Genomic DNA, 17,234 nt, shown 5'->3' on the forward strand with positions numbered 1-17,234 from the left:
TTTTTACTTCACAACATTCAGATCTATAGTTTTACTTTTTCTGCAGCCTGCCTCCACTGTGATACAGAATATTTCATTTCTATCATCACTGCCAGAAAAGACTTTTGAAAAGAGGGTGCAGAAACTCACACGCCCCAAGACCAGACACATGTAGACGCACAGGAACTAAGCTGAACTGTAAATTCAAAAGCCTGTACAACTAGAGCTGGTTGCACAGCAGCTCAGTGACTAACTTCCCAAGGAGACAGCTGGTCGGTTTGCATAGCTGTGTGTGCTGGTGCATCTGCAGAAATAAGAAAAAGGAGAGGAAAAGACAGAATGACCACAGCTTTCTGTCCAGCACAGGGCACCCAGAAGCTCCACCTTTCCTCTCTGCAGGTTCAGTTGAACACCTAATGTTTAGCAAACTCCATCCTTGTTGAAGTTCATAAACAGAAGTGCTCTCCATGGAAATAAGCAGATTATAACATAACTGGAGATGGGCAGAGCTTGAAATACAGTGAATGAGCACACACATTGTCAGCAGCCACCACACTACTGGAAGGCCTTCCACATTTCCTGTTTTCACACAGATAAGTTAAATGCCTCCTTTTCTCAGCACACCAAATATCCTGCACTGTGTTCACAGAGGAAACTACTTGTGCTCCTCCTTGGTGCCCAGAAAGACAGCTTATCCATGGCTGAGGCCTGCCATCCCCCTAAGGAAGAGCCCCAGCTGTGCAGGAGCCCTGAGTCATCCCAGTGGCACCCAGAGCAAGGGACCCCTAGGACACATCAGCACTGCTTTGCAGAGCCACTTGGTGAACTACATCCTATATGAACATGCAAGAGAAGTCCTTATGGGCACACACAAAGATTAAGGCTGTGAACACTTCAGCCTACACATAGAATAATGTCTCTTCGATAGACAGCTTTCCCTGCCTATTCAACAGTCCAATACACACAGCACTAGCAGTACTGCTCCAGACAAAGCTCCAGGCAACCACCAGCACGTCCTGCTGCATGCCTTCCAACTGTGCTCAGTCAGGGTAAGGAGTTTCTGTCCTAGACACTAATAATTTTAGGGCCCACACATTTGGAGAAATTGTACAAAGTAGCCCTGCCTCACTGGCAGGTAAAGAAGGCAATTCCCTTTGTTCTCTTCCCCAGGGACCAGTCAACCAATGTGTCTGACCTGACCTGATATTCCTGTAGCTAACAGAACTGGAGAGGAAGTAGCAACCACATGGATTTTCCACCAGAGTCCAGCACATTTAGAGCCTGAATGCAAGTTTCTAGCACAAGTAACATCACAAAGGGAAAGTGAACTTAGTGAAAAACGATCTACTGAATATTGGTCAGAGGTAAGGGTAATGCAACAGAATTGCAAGGTTTCACAAAATAATTTTTGTTGCAAACAAGACATTATAAAAATACAATCGCTTCCCAAGGAACCACCCTGAAATCCTGCACCTGGGCACAGAAAGGGCTTTTCATACTACAAAATGAGTGGAAGGCAGACAATGAGTAGGATGCACGTGCTGTCCATTTCCTTTGGTTGAAATACACAAGACAAACTAGTATAATGCAACTTCCTGTAAGCATGACTACAGGATAGTTCTCTACATACAGCTATGTTCACAACACAGACCCCTTAACTTTTCCATCAGGAAATTCTCAGGCAGTCACTCCAAAACAGTAAGCAAGAACGCTTATCAGAAACAACTTCCTATTTGCCAGCCCACATTTAGACCAATAAATAACCAGCTTCCTTGCAACAACCGTAACCCACTTTTAACATGGCATGTACACCTTCACCAATCCTTCAGCATCTATGGGGGAAGGAGGAGGGAAAATTGACAGAGGTAACCAGAAAGCAGCTTTTCAAGCAACAGGCAAAATACTCTCCCTTCAGAACCCGGGGATTGTGGTAATCCCCTTTTTGAAATGCTAATGTCATTACAACCATAGCACCAGAAGACAAGCATGGGGCCTGAGTGACAGAACCTCTGCTGTGCCCTTACACAGATGATTTAAACAGAGCCTTTTGTAACTCTCCTCCCCAAAGCTCCCTGCCCGGCATCATGCTTGACAGGAGCTGCAGCTGCCATCCGACCCTCCCGAGGAGCAGGGGTGCAAAGATCAAGCTGATGAATTAATGTGTGCAGGCCAGGGTGTGCTGCAGCCTTGTGATCCCTGAACACACATGCCAGGACAAAGATGGGCTCCGGCAAGACTTGAAACAAGACAAAGCAAAAGGTCCCCGACTGCTCTCTTGCTACTGCTAAACAACTGCACAACAGTAACAATCATAACAGCTGGTCATTAAACTGGGCACAGCACATAGCAGTGTAGGACAGCACAGCTCAAAGAAACTAATAAACATAAATACATCTATCCTTCCACACGGGAACCAGCTCAGCCTTGGGAAGAAATTCCTCTCATGGAGAAAGCCACTCCAAAGGGACACAGAACAGTGAATTTCCCCAGCAAAAGCAACTGGAACTATTTGCTGTGATGAGATTGGAGACCACACCAGGCACCACAAGTCTCATCTTGCCATCACATGATAATTAACAATTGACAGATGGTTACCAGAGGGCTTTCTAGTTTTGTTTTCAATTCAGTTTTCATTATATCTGATACCAGTCAGGGAAAACCAAGTGATGATTCTGTTGTAAGTACTACAGGATTTACTGCAAAAGTGTTACCTGTAACTTACCATTTCCTACCATCTCCCACCATAAGAAAAAAAGAGATCATCACCACAATGCCTGCGAAGTAAATCAAGCTAAGTTTCACACCAAGTGGAACACAGGTTAACTGGAAAAGCAAACTACAGACTGAAACATTTGCCATTCACAAATACTGCTGCATATACAACAATTCCCACTTCACCATGACAGTGGGTAAAGCTACCCTAACCCCACAGTCAAAGCTGGGCAAAGCAGGCAATTGTCCTGCTCTGCTCTGGGGCAGCCTCACCTTGAGTGCTGGGAGCAGTTTTGGGCACCACAATATTAAAAAAGGTATTAAGCTATTAGAGAGTGTCCAAAGGAGGGCCACGAGGATGGGGAAGGGTCTGGAGGGGAAGCCAAGTGAGGAGTGGCTGAGGTCACTTGGTCTGCTCAGCCTGCAGGAGACTGAGGGGAGACCTCATTGTGGTCTCCAGCATCCTCATGAGGGGAACTGGAGGCGCAGGCACCAATCTCTTCACTCTCATGACCAGTGACAGGATTTAAGAAAATTATATGAAGTAGTGTCAGGGGAGGTTTAGGTTGGGTATCAGGAAAAAATTTTTCAAGAGGGTGTTTGGGCACTGGAACAGGCTCCCCAGTGAAGTGGTCACAGCATCAAGCCTGACAGAGTTCAAGAAGCATTTGGACAATGCTCTCAGGCACAGGGTGTGATTGTTGGGGTGTCCTGCCCAGGGCCAGGAGTTGGACTTAATACTCCTGATGAATCCCTTCCGACTCAGCATATCCTATGAGTCTATGAAATAATACGTAAGAGCCCCTAATCCCACTCCTGCTCAGGTGTTTTAACTCTTACCTATAGAGAAGTATCTGCATTTAATGAAGACGCCAGCCTCTACTGCCACAGAGAGAAGAAAGGTGACAGACCACTCTGGAAAAAAAGATGCGTTTGGTTTCATTTGTGCATAGTGCATGCTGGCAAGCAACTTTGAAACCCAAAGTGGCAGCTTTTTAGAAAACCACAAAAGCTCAGATTCTGCAGGCATCCTCCCTTGGTGCTGCTAAAAAAAGTCAGGAGACAAATTTCCTCCATCTGAAGCAACTAATTAAGTCAAGAGTTGAGTGGACGGAAACAGACTTAATGATAAGATACCTTCCTGCTGTCAGAGGACGTAGAACAGAGATTAATTTTCATCCTCTCAAATCCCTCCATGGCAGCCAATGCATGAAAGATTCCTGACCTGCCTCAGACAATTGGCCAGAGGTATAAAATAGCAGTAAAATAGCTACGAATTTGCTCATCTTGACTGTAGTCAGATAATTAATCTATTCACAACACCCCTAGTTAGCAGCTTATACCAATCTCTCTTTGTTTTCCTAACAGCAAGAATCAAGGATGCTAAAAGTGGCTCTACCTGTGTCCCAGATGACAGGCTGCAATGTTCTTTTCCCCCATGCAGTCATACCACTGCCTGCCCAAGGACTCAACTCATACACAGGATAAGCTCATGGCTGGAAAGGCCTGGTTAAAGTGGCACCAAACATGACCAAGGTAATACTGACAGGAAAAACACAAAGCAACCAAAGAAAAACCCAAAACAAAAACAACAAAACAAACCAAAAAAATTCTAGCTCTCTGAAAAGGTGCTCCAGCCCTGAGGAGTCTCCACAGCTGGAGACAATGGCCAAGAGGCAGTCAGTTCTCCAGGGTGCTAAGAGAAGGCAGGGAGGCAGAACTTCTCACAGGAGCTAGCCTCTTTCAAAACAGCCCCCACAAAGCACTTCCAGTGTGTTTGCCCAGCAGAGGCATGGCCTTATGCCAGCAGACAGCAATCTGGCCATCACTGCACACACCTCCTCTCCCACACAGCACAGGTGTGCTAACAGGGCCTGGCTGCCAGTCTTGTGATCTGCCTCTATGTGTTTCGCTACTGCTCCAGTGACAAAATTCTACCAGAATCCTGTACCAACAGACAACTCAGCTCTCCCAGCACTGTATATCTCCCCTGAACTGCTCCAAAAGTGTAGTCCAGCTTACTAAATGCCATGGAAGAAACAGTCACCATTAAAGCATGAACTGTCAACTTGAAGGTAACATTTAAATATTTGAGAAGTAAATGCAAATAGAGAGATTCAAAGTAAGAAGGCTCAAAGGTCAACCCTACTTTAGGCTAATGACAGTAACATTTGCAGCAAGACTAGTTTGCTGGGAAAGGCAAAGAACTGGAGGATTAAAACAATAAAGGTGTAAAAAAACCAAACCTGCCATCTTCATGGGTTTCACTAAGACTTGCTCTTAAAGGCATATTCATTGCAGCCTGTGATTATATTCAAATTTCTCAGCTTACATATGAAAAATTAGTAATTTCCTCATTTGAGAGAAAAGTGACATCTGAACCCAAACAGGCAAATTATAATGCTTTTACCTTTAATTAGTATCATACAACCAAAGTAATTTACACCAAAGAAAGTGTTTACAATGAAACCTGAAGGTTGTTCTCTGGGCACATTCAACTGTTACTTTTGCTAGGGAAAGCAAAACCAATGACAGAAGGGAAGTACTAGCTTTAGGATAATACAGAGCATTACAGGTACTTTACATACTTTGCCTGTGTAAAAGATGTGCTTGCAACATAAAGCATGGCTCAGTACAACTTGTATAGTACGGGTCCTTTTCAAAAAGCACACCAGCAGGCCCAAAACTTGAACTACTGGAGACATGTTATACAGCAGGGGCATCCCCGGGGCTCCAAGTTTCAAAGATAGCTGCTCTGAAGTTACAAGAGGAATGGGCACAAGGAAACTGTTAGAAATCCACATTTCTCTCCTCCGTGACAGAGATATCAGTAGCTGTGAATTTTGTATGACACACCAGAAGCACATTCCTAAAGACCTCTACAGCATCACCTAAGCCTCCTGGAGGTTAAGTCTCCAAGATGCTGGTGGTCCAGAATAAAGGCAGCACTAGAAGTTGCTTACCCACTCTAATACAATTTCACTCCACACTTACAGTAACATAAAGACCTCACCTGAAAGGGATCATCATCAGCAAGGAGTATTGACAAGGATCTAGGGTTAGGCAGCTTTAATAGGTTTATCTTTACAAAAAGGATTCCTTTACAGGGGTGAAGCAGCCAAATAAATGCAGGACAGGGGGAAGAGCAAAGCAGCTTTTAATCATTAAACTGAACACAAACTAAGAAAAGCAGAACTTTGAGAGTCAGATGCTAAACATGGCAGCAACTTCCACTTGTAGGAATTTCCTACATCCACTTGATGCAGGAAATTCCTCCCTACATCATCTTTCACAGAAAACTGCTATATGGTCTTTCACAATTTCTCACCCCACAAATCACCCTCCATGATGTTAGAGCACTTATAGACAGGCACAGCCCGTGCTCCAGTAACTGGCATCTTCTTCACCCTGATCTGCTTCTGCCTCAGATTTCCGCACTGAAGCTTCAGTCCCTGGGAGGCACACCCACTTCATAACCTTTCAATTCTTAAACTCTGTCAGTGTCTCACAAGTCAGTCTTGTTGCCTACAGAAAAGCTCCAAAATCCTTTTGTTGTAGAGGCATCCTCCTGCATTAAGACACTTACCTACCCTTAAAAAATAAACACATATATACTTTTCTAATAGAGATCTCCTTTCCAAGGCCATACTATTCTCAACTGTTCTAATCTACTTACATAAATAAAACACTACTTTCTTTTAGGATTTGCACTACTTAATCACCAAGCCACTAATTTGCTTTATAAGTCACTAGGATCTTTTTCACAACTCCACCTCTGGAAAAAAGTCATCCTCCCTGTTTTGCTGCACTCCTGTCCCCCTCCTCTCCTTTGTAGAATCTTATTCTTTACTGATCCTCATTCATGTTCAATCTCTTCTACCACCTTCTTACAAATCCCCGTTTGACTTACAACATTGGTAATAGCACAAAGAAGTTTCAAATCTCTTTCTGGACAGTTTTATGAGTGTCTAAGGATATGTCTGACAAAATTCTTTACACACCATGTGGTCTTTTTCTCAGGACATAGAAAAATGTTCTTTCTAGCTAGTAATGCAGCAGCAGCAGCATTCAACTTCCTAATTATGAATCTGCATGTGTCAAAACTCACTATGTTTCTTCCCGGTCCGTGGGCTGAAAACTGAAGAAAACATCCACCAGAGGTGCTTATCTCACTCTTCAGCAAGACATTTTTCAAGTAAGACGTATTTTTCCCTTTACTGACAAAGTAAAAGATGTATCTCAAAAGCAGCAGCAATGGTGGTTTTTTTGCTCTCAAACAAGAAATATATTCCCAGTTGAATTAAGATGACTGGCTAGACCTAAAATGCTGAGACCACAGGATTTCAGTATGTTTTTTTGTTACCCTACTGTTCAGTTCTTTGGCCTCTGCTCCCACTGAAATGCTTCTTACTATGCCAGGTAGATAAACACACTTATTTTTGCATTCACAGCGTTGGACCTATGGAGAAGGAACACAAGAGGCATCTCCACCCAGCACCACCCATGCCAAAGTACACAAGCAACGAGGGAGCATCTCAACAACCTCTTGAGATTAGGCAGTCTTCTCAGTACAAGAAGTCCAGAAGTTCCCCTCCCTGTTCCTTAATAAAAGGATCGCTGTACTAGGCTGAGCCAAAAGCTCATTTTACTCTTCAACAGTTTAGCAATAAGCCTGCTCCAGCCCAATCCACCTAGCACATCCTGTAACTCATCCATGCAGCCCCACACCTAAGGGGTTACGTCAAATTCCTTTAACAACATGTGGAAGCAGTCCTCCAACTCCAATTAAACACTTTGCAGAAGCAGAGCCTTGGGAACTCCTGTTTGCAGGGGAAGATAAATGCTCCCCAGAGGTTTTAGTTCATTAAAAGGAAAATGTGTTTTTATATGCAGACCAGCACACACAGATAAGCAGGTAAAACCTCTTGTGACAATGCCATAATCCTGTTCCAGTTACTTTCACAAAGGTACAAACATTTCTGAGCTTGCTGTTCAAGTGCCTTTAGTACCATCTTCACTCCTGACTACTGGCAGCTTGTTACCAGCAGTGTTTTAGCAGTCCTCACCTAGATACAGATTCCCAGGTTTAGCAGAGCCGTGACAGATTCAGCCACAAAAGCTGAAGACTCAACCATCTACAGTTTCCTGCCTTGCCCTACCACTTGTTTCTTCTTTATCACCCAAGTCAGCATGTTGTGGTCCTATCCACAGCTTCACACACCACACACCAGCTATTCCAGCAGCATTTGCAGTAACAGCCCAGGCTGAAGTTTGCCACAGTTCCACAGCAAAGGTACTTCCTGCTCTGCCATCCCCACTGCAGAATCTCTTTGGCTGGCAGCATGAACAGGAAATGGTAACTGCTTATAGTACTTCAGTTAAACATTAAGGGCTGGAGAAGAAATGGCAGGGGTTGCACAAATGAAAAACATTCCACATATTCTAAAGAAATAGCACCTCAGCTGCACTGGGAACCAGTAAAAGATTCAAAAGGAACAGAAGCAGGAAAGGAATTGGGACAAGGCAATAAAGAAGCAAACCTTCTTCTATCCCATAGCCAGGACTTTTCCTGTAATACTAGGGAAAAACCAAAACTCCTCCCAAATGATTGACTCTAGCAAATAAAAAGGAAAGGACTGAGGGAAAATAGGAAGAGAGACAGAAATCATCAGCCTAGCAGGCAGCAGTCCTCAAGGAACACCAGGATGGTGGTGAGTCAGAACATGGATTGTAGTTTACAACGAGTTTCTCCTGAAGAACAGATGACACCTAGCACTCCATCTGCTTCCCTCTGCAATGAAACTCCTACCAATTTCCATCTTTTGCATTCTAGCCCAAGAAGCTACTATGAATTGGACCAGACAACTCTTGAGGCTTTTCCTAAAACAGCTGATTTTCCTGCTACCAACCACAGCCAAAAAAATTGAAAGCCCTTTAATACCATGTATGTCTTATACCACTCTTCTTGCATTAGTAATATTCAGACACTGAATAAAAAAAAATAGACGATTCAGATGATCCCATCAGCACTCCTCTTAACCCCTACTTTCTGAAGACCAAAATTTGGAAGGTGGTAAAATTCCCCTCCCACACCTCTAAATTCTTCTTCATGAATCCATTCCCCTCAGATTTTGTTCCTGTGGGCTTTTGGTTTATTTCAGAGAAGGGGGGAAAAGTCAGACAAAACAAATAATATTTCAGAGTTTAACAAAAATATACAGAAATTTTTATTTTATATATATAGAAGAAATAAGGAAACCAAATATACTTCCCAACTCCTTTCAAAGTTGCATGCATCCATAACATGACCACTGGAAAGACTTCTGACTTTTTTTGAGCACATGAAATGAAAAAGCAGGACTATCCAATAGAAAATATCAAGAATCATGCTGAGATGTTCCTTGATTAAAGGAAATGAAAGACTTTTTACCTCAGCCTGTTGTCCCTGTCCTCTCAATACTCTGTCAGCCTCTCAAAACTCTCACAGGTAGCATGTCTCTGCATTTAATGAAATATCTATTCTGCTTTGTTGTTTTCTTGAGTTATTTGAAGTTAAATGCTGTAGAAGGCACACAGATCTCTTACAAGCACAGTGAAAGATGTGAAGCTGATCTCCCTCTCTCAAACTGAGGGCAGCCATCATTCCCAAATCCATGGGTCAAAAATGAAAACAGGGCTTAGAGATGAAACTCAAGTCTATCCAACACAACAAAAAGTATAATGGGAATCCTAGCTCACAGACACATATTAACCAGTAAAAGATCACACTAATTTCTCATAGTACAGCAGTGAATGTAAGTTTACTCACATGCAGGTCCTTTGGATTTGCTTAGCCAACCTAGGACAGACAAAAGGAAAATTCATTATTATTATCATTATGCTATCATGGTTTAAGCCAGCAGTTAGCTAAACATCAGAAAGCTTTAATTCAGTCTTCAGCCACTAGAATTCATTAAAATTAAACAACTTATGTGACTTCTTGAGATCCTTATTACTCCCTTCAAGGTATTTACTTAAGTAACACTGCCTGGGTCAGAGCATGTAGCAGTGTGACTATTACTGTCATTATCTGAATAGTCTAATTCTGAGCCTATCTGGATCTGCTTCATAGCTACCTTTGAAGCATTTCTGCAGCTCCCCACCATGCTCTTCCATACCCCTCTGCTCTTTTTCAGCTCTACAAAAGGACTGGGAAGAGAAATTGCTCCTGAAAATTCTCCCCTTTCTCTCCACAGAGAAAGCCACACTGCTTTGGGCTGATGATGTAATTTCTCCAAACCAACACTTACATGAAGCATACAGGTTAGAATCAAGATCATTTGTACATGCATGACACTTCACATATTCCTGTCTGGCAATCCAGTGCTACAGTGTCCTTGTTTTCATGGCCATTGAATTCATCCCTAGCTGTATAAATGCCTTCCTTTCAGCTGCATAATCAGAGACAAAGGAAACCTCTGCTTTGCAGAGATTCCCAAAGAACAGGAACAAATCTGAATCTGCACAGTGAGTGGAGTGCTCTAGCAAGCTGCTCTGTGCCATGCAAACAAATACCAGCAGTATCCAAAGCTTCTGTGCAGAATAACCTTGGCACTGAAAAGACCTTAGAACACCAAGCAGCAGATTGGCTGCATTTGCATCACAGACAACACACAGGAATGAAGTAGTTTCAGTTTATTCAAGCTCAATTTATCACTTTAATGGTGATCCTAAAAATTAAAGAGCTAACTTTATAGCATTTTGCATGTGCAGTCAACAAAAATCAGACTGTGTCTAAATCTAAATGGACTTAGATTCACCGAGCCTGCATTACTATTAATTTTTAAGTTAATATTTAAACTCTCTCCTTTATGGTTATTGATATTTGCTTAATTTGGGATGTTTTTACCAACACATTTACTTGCATTTCCCAGGATCAGGGGATGCTATTATCAATAATGAAAGGCCCAACCTGTTTTGATAGGTTTCTGACAGAGCCAGTCATGAATCCAAAAGAGATTACACATTTGGAACATCAATCATAGGAAGCTTTCAGAGTATTTTACAGACTACATGTTAAAATTTAATGAACAACTTAATCTGATCCACAGTCATTCTTCCAAAAATAGCCTGGCCAGGCAGGAGGACCATTGTGAATGAGAGATAAATACAAGGCCTTAAGGGACAGAGATGGGAGGGACAGGGGGAAAAATTACAAAAGCCACAGCAACAAATAAAAAATGGAGAAGCATTATCTGTGGAAATGCAGATAAAAAGGTTGTCATTGCTTCTCTCCAATGCTTCAAAAATTCCCCACCTCTATCTACTAAGCATCCTTGCTCTTAGCTACATTCCAGTTGAACCCTCAAAGAAACACAAAAGCCAGGTAAAGAACTAAGCCTCAGTATTACTGAGGAGCTTTCCAAGTCTCCTTGCCTGCTCATTCCTTCACTATTTCCTGCAACTGAACTTGGAGAACTGGCAAGATGAGGAAAAACACTACAACAGTGATAAAGCTCAAAAAATATTCCTGAGCTCCGCTCAAGTTTCCATAAATTCTCCTCCTCTGACACAGCTTTTCTGCTTGGCCATTACCAAAGGCTGCATTTGTTTTATGTTAAAATGTGTGCAGTGGTTCTTTTCATATTCATGAGTATCTTCCCATGAAAAGGGAACAGCTTCCCCAAATTCTGCAGTACGCTTAGTGACTAAGCAACTTATATTGATTTCATGGGACTCGAGGATATTAGGATAGATTGCTTGAGACAAAGTGCTGAAGATTTTTCTTAAAAACCCATGCATAAATAAAATCGATTTATTACCAGAGGACAGAGCAGATGCTTGCTGACTGAAAATGAGTCTGCTCTCTGCATTAACCACATGGCAAAGAGAACACCTTCCTGCCCAGACCATGAATATATCGCTAAGTTTCCTGGAACTTAAGCAATAGAATTTATAAGCAGCAAAATTATTGCAATACAATATACATCATATGGTTTTATACATATGAATCACAAGCTCTGCTTTCTCACTCAGGGTTGAGCCAGGCATTGTCTCCATGCTTATCTTTCTATGAGAACATTCTTCATCTTTTATAGCAATTTTGAGCGTGTCGCACTGGCTCCACATCCAAGATAAGCATTACCACCATGAGATTGTATTAAATCTCACTTCATGTTAACATCGTTTTGCTCTGCTTGCTCTGAATGACTTTGCTATGCAAAGTAATAAAGTGAGGATGGCAAGGTGGTTGGGGGACAAAGATGAGGCAGAGATGATTTTCCAAGTGCCTCGCCAGTACTCTTTGTTTCTCCATCTGCTCTCTGCTCCTCAGCTGACTTGCTCATTAATGTTACTTATGGCTGACACGCTGCTGCAGGTGATGCTCCCAACTGAGCATCCCCCATCCCTCCCAGCAACTGGCTTTTGGGTTGCTACATCCCAGTCTCAGAAAAACTGTACATGGAGGTGCTCCTCAGTGAGCCCTTCCCCAGGACTTCTTTCTTTGCAGGTCTTGCCCTCTGCTATGATCCTGGCTCCCCTCTGTCTTCTCAATTCCCCTGCAGAAAATGGCTCCTGCCTAGTCATTATAATCCTGTTTAGCTGATGATCTGCCTTGATCAGTTTACCACAACTGGTTTCAGATCCTGAAGCAAAAAGAACACAAAAAGGGAAACACAATGCAGAATCACTCTCGAGTCTCCTGGCATGCCTAGCTAGTGCTTTTGTAATGTGCTGGGTGCCTCAAAAACTATACTAAATAGGATTGCCAGTATTGTGGCAGCTTTTCCCCATCCAGCAGCCCATGCAGGACAAGGCATTTGCATACTGACTGCAGACTCAGTTGAAGGTGCTGCAGTGCCTAATGGAGAGTTTCTGATGGTGATGGTGCCCCAGGCTGGAAGGTGTATCTGACAGGCCTACATCTGAAATGAGGCAGTGACACTATCACCAACAACAGTAAGGATGGAAAAAAAACCCCATGGATAGCCCAGATCCAAAAAGATCTTGTCCCTTTCCCACTGTCATTAACTATTAATGACAATTTGTCATGCTCTCAAGGGTGTCTACCCCACCCCCTCATTACCTACAAGGCCAAAACCAGGTCAGGAAGACATATAAGCCTGAGTTATCTGATTTCAGCAGTCTCTCCCTTCCAAATCAAAGAGCCAAGAATAGTAAAAGGAAATCAACTCCTCCTCTAGAAGTTTTCAGCACCAGCGGACTTTTCCATACAGGATCACCTCAACTTTGAGTGCCTCGGGCAGCTAATGTTTATTCTGCTCTACCACACTGATTCCTGGAGGAATGTTGGCCACATGATATTCTCAGGTGCCATGATATATCAAATAAATAGGACATTTTGGAGTCAAGTCAAGAACAGAGGTTTTCTTTACATAGGCAAGCTAATGCTCTATGTTGCAACAGTTGCTCAAGTTCTTGCAAAAGCAAACAAAGTTCCTTCTTCCATCTCATGCCTCCTATGACTAGACATCTCTACAGAAAAAAACTAGGTCAGAGTTGGTCTGAGAAAAAAATATATATTTCAGGGTATGCTGGGTAATCAAGCACAGACTTAACATAATGTACTACCTTCTGAGTATCCAGCACATTTCCTTCTTCTTCTCATTTCTAAAAGGCAGATCTGATGACATCAGATGTCATCTCTGATGACATTTTCCATATCATCCCATTCCACTGCTATTTACACTATTCACAACACTCATCCATGAAACATCAAGCGGTGAGGGGAGAGGGAAAACTTAAGCTGAAAAGAGGATCCAATAGAGGGCACAGGTAGAAGGTGTTAAGGTGTCAAAGACAGCATACAAGGGAGCACTGAACAGATTGATCAGCTGAGCAAAAGAGCTGGACACAGCCTCTGCTTCTATCCCTTCACATGAGCAGTTGCTACAGGCCACACAGATAACACTGTCTACATGAGAATATCACTCAACAAAAACATAGTCCATGCTCTTGAGATGCCCCAAGTGTCCCCAGCTGCAGTGAAGGGATGAAAATGGAGGGGGGAAAAAACCCATGGGAATCAAAACTACAGGATGAAAGACAAACAGATATTGACAAATATGCAAGACTCATTCAGTCCAGACACTTCATGCTCTACTCAACAAGTAGTGATGGAATTTTTCCTGTGAGTACTGGAAGATGTGTACAAATACATCAACCATCACCAGTTTTCAAAAATATACAGCCACTTCCAAACTTATATACCTCTCCCTCCCTGTAGTGTATATAAAGGTTTTGCTTACCTGTGGATTGTGCTTCCAAGATAAAGGAACCAAAGATAACTAGCAGACGAAATAACCCATGGCCAGTCAAAGGAAGAGATGATCCTGTGATGCTCTTTGATGGTACCATTCCATGGCACATCTTTTAACCACAAAGGTTTCTTTTTAAAAAATTTCTGAACAATCTGGTTGATCAGGAGCACCTTGGTCTAAAAAAAAACCAGACAAAACAAGAAAAGGTGTTGAGCCAAACACCTGCAACATCTGGAGAGGAAAAAGGCAAAGTTAGAAACAAAGAGAAACCTTTTACTTTTTCTAGCACTCGGGAATCTTACTAAGTATTCACAGTTCTCAAGGTAACAGGAGCAGCAAAAGCAACCTTCTATACAGGAAAGACAACAAGGAGCTGCATTAGAGACCATAACTTTTCACTCACTGTCTGATGTTTCAAATGTGAAGACTGCCTAGCTTACAATTAATTTTAGCTTTTCAAGACAGCCCCAGAGGACATAGCATCTGGAGGATTTATTTCAAAAATTCTTCAAGAGAGCCAGTCTTCCTACACCCCCACCACTTTTCAGAAGGTCTCTGAGACACAGCAGACTGTACCAGACAGCTAGGATAAATCAATCAAATGCTTCTTCAGCCACCTGGAGAGGCACAACAATCCTGACAGCCAGCCAGCAGGCAAACACATGCTTATGAGGAAGAATGTAAAACAACCTGCAAACCTCAGGTATAATGATCTGACAGGACAGAGCACAGCAATTAAAATTGCAGGATGTGACACTGCTCATACCTGAGGACTGAGGGATTCACCCACAGCCTATAAGGCACTGTCACAGCAAAAACAGCCTTGTACACAGACACACAAAGCATAGCTGGGAAACAGAGAAAGCACAAAACTGAACCCCTACTTTTCATGGAGACCCAGCAGAACATATATTTCACCAACCTACTATAGTAGACCTGCCAGGCCTCCAATGGCAAACACAGCAACAAACAAAAAAACAACCAACCAAAAAACACCCTGGAAAAACAAATCTGCCAATGAAATAAAAACCAAAAAAGCCCCACATGGGAACATATTTCAACAGTTGTATCCTGCTATTCATTAAACATCTGAAGCTCTCACCTGAAAACAAATTTGCCAAAATTAATGGTTTTTTTATACCTGAAAACAGAAATATTTTAATTCTGAAGAAAACCCTATTCAGCAACAGCTTCTTCAGTTAAATGAATATGCAGGCTGAAAGGGGATTAGTTTTTTTATTTGGTCAAGTGTCCTATGAAATTCAAAACTGCTGGATAATCTCAAAGAGATCTGAGAAGTGCAGAAGCAGGTATTGTACTCTTTTGTACCTCATGAAGACAAAAAGGACATCTGGGTTAGCACTCCTACTACTGGGGAAGGCAGAACCTTCAGATCCTTAAGTACTTCCAAGATTAAAGCAATACACCAGCACTGACTAGAGAAACATGAGACTCAAACACCCTCAACTCCCACTTCCAATTACTCAGGCAAAACGCTAGATGCGTTACGAGAGGGAATATGTAGATTTGTCAGTAAACCTGGTAGCCATTCTAGTGAAAAGAGGATTTTTCCTCAGTTCCATGTTGCTACTAAGCTCACATATACTTCACAAAAGCACTATCTTTAAAATTTGGATCTTTCTTTTTAGTCTCTCTCAAAGAAAAATTCTTTGTCTGCATACACCCTGCCTCAAAATGTCATTTCAAGATGACAGTTAAAGTGTCTTGTGTATTGGAGCTGCTGATACAATGAATTCTGTGTCTACCCCTTTTGTTTCTTGCTTCATTTGGAGGGGGAGGGAGAGGAGTCAATCTCTCCCACTATGCCTGTAGCACAGCCTATAGTTTTATCATGGATATTCCACGGATAAGGAATCAATGTTTTGTTCAGCAAACTTCCACCATGCAGAATGGAATAAGGATACTTTCACTTACCTGCTAGAACACCTTCAGCAACAATCTGACCATGGAATAAAAAAAACCACTACACATGAAGAAAGCCAAGCCAGTTACTCTGTACATCTGCCCTGCCCTCTCAAGTCAGACCTCCTGCACAGCATCTAAGTTCATATTCAATTGGAAAAGGCCAGCCTATACTCCACACCAAAAGATGGCTGCTCTCCTCCAAGAGTCTCTGCTCTACACAGAACTACAGCTCTGAAAAAGCAATGTACCATCTTCAACAAACGCCCTTCTGAGTAGACCAAGAAAGCTCTGTCCTCCCTATTCCAATTTAACGAAACCTCATTAGTATAAGAGTCTCTGAAAGTATTGCCAAGGTATCTTTTAAAGGTGGTCCTCCCTCACCTTGGAACAATGCATGTCAGGTGACACAGCAGCAGCCAGAAGAGGTAGGAAGAGGGATGCAATTATCACAAAATTTGCTGAGCCACCTTGAGGTGTGCTACTTTTCCCCAGAGGTTTTTTCCTCCCCCAAAGACTGCACCTAGAAGTCAGCAGTTCAGTTCCGGTGTCTGAACAGCACATAAGTTAGAAATACCTAAAACAAAAATATCTTCAGGGGGAGTCAACTCTTGCTTATTCTTGATCCACTAACAGATTGCTTCAAAGCACAGCATCATTTCTCTCCTGTCTTTTAAAACTGGACATGGTTTCCACACCTCTTTTTATCTACCAAGCCACTTGAATCCCAGGTTACAAGTATCCTGTCTATGGCAGGCCCGGGACTGCAACTCCAGGAATGCTGTAAATTAATGCTGCTCTGCCTACAGAAACACTCCACTAGGCTGATTTAGTTCAGTGTGGATTTGAAGGAGACACAAGGGTATTTGTGTCTCCTTCAGTCCATTCAGTGGATGACAGCACAGACAAACCCCTCAGGATTGTTAGGAGAGATGGGGTACAGGTACTGCTTGCAAGGATCCTCCCTTTGGGCTTCAGCCAAGTTACAAAACTTGCTCAAAGCTTGGACTGTTTCCTGGCAAAATTAGAATAAGAGAGAGATTCTGACCAGATAAGAAACTCCCTTTTTCCCAGAGGAGAGCTGATTTGGAGGCTATTTAGACAGACATTCAGTTCTCTGAAAATGGACTTGTTTTAGCACACTCCTTATACCTACAGCTCAGGGAGAAGCAGCTTTCATAACAACTCCTCAGGCCTCCATTGCCTGAAGTTAGCTTGGACTACAGGGTAGATCGCACACATTTGTCAGACATACTCCCAGGGGCATAGCTTAACAATTCAGGGGTTTGGGAGAATCAAAGTGTACACAAAGCACTAAGGAATGGGCTGGTTTCTTTAATGGATACTAAGAACTATAAG

At 42.5% G+C, this 17,234-nt stretch overlaps 1 protein-coding gene across 1 annotated transcript in view; it reads right to left on the reverse strand.

Moving 5' to 3' along the window:
* The window catches only part of SUSD6 (sushi domain containing 6), a 51,720-nt gene extending 37,611 nt beyond the window's left edge, over nucleotides 1–14,109 (reverse strand). Inside the window, exons 1-2 of the mRNA XM_062495756.1 lie at nucleotides 13,941–14,109; nucleotides 9,500–9,529 (exon numbers count right to left, since the gene is read on the reverse strand). Of these exons, the coding sequence (XP_062351740.1) occupies nucleotides 9,500–9,529; nucleotides 13,941–14,061 (151 nt within the window). The 5' untranslated portion in view covers nucleotides 14,062–14,109. The remainder of the gene's footprint in view (nucleotides 1–9,499; nucleotides 9,530–13,940) is intronic.
* Between the last annotated feature and the right edge of the window lie 3,125 nt (nucleotides 14,110–17,234).

The sequence above is a fragment of the Cinclus cinclus genome, chromosome 6 (assembly GCF_963662255.1).
Source record: "Cinclus cinclus chromosome 6, bCinCin1.1, whole genome shotgun sequence".
NCBI classification, from domain to species: domain Eukaryota; kingdom Metazoa; phylum Chordata; class Aves; order Passeriformes; family Cinclidae; genus Cinclus; species Cinclus cinclus.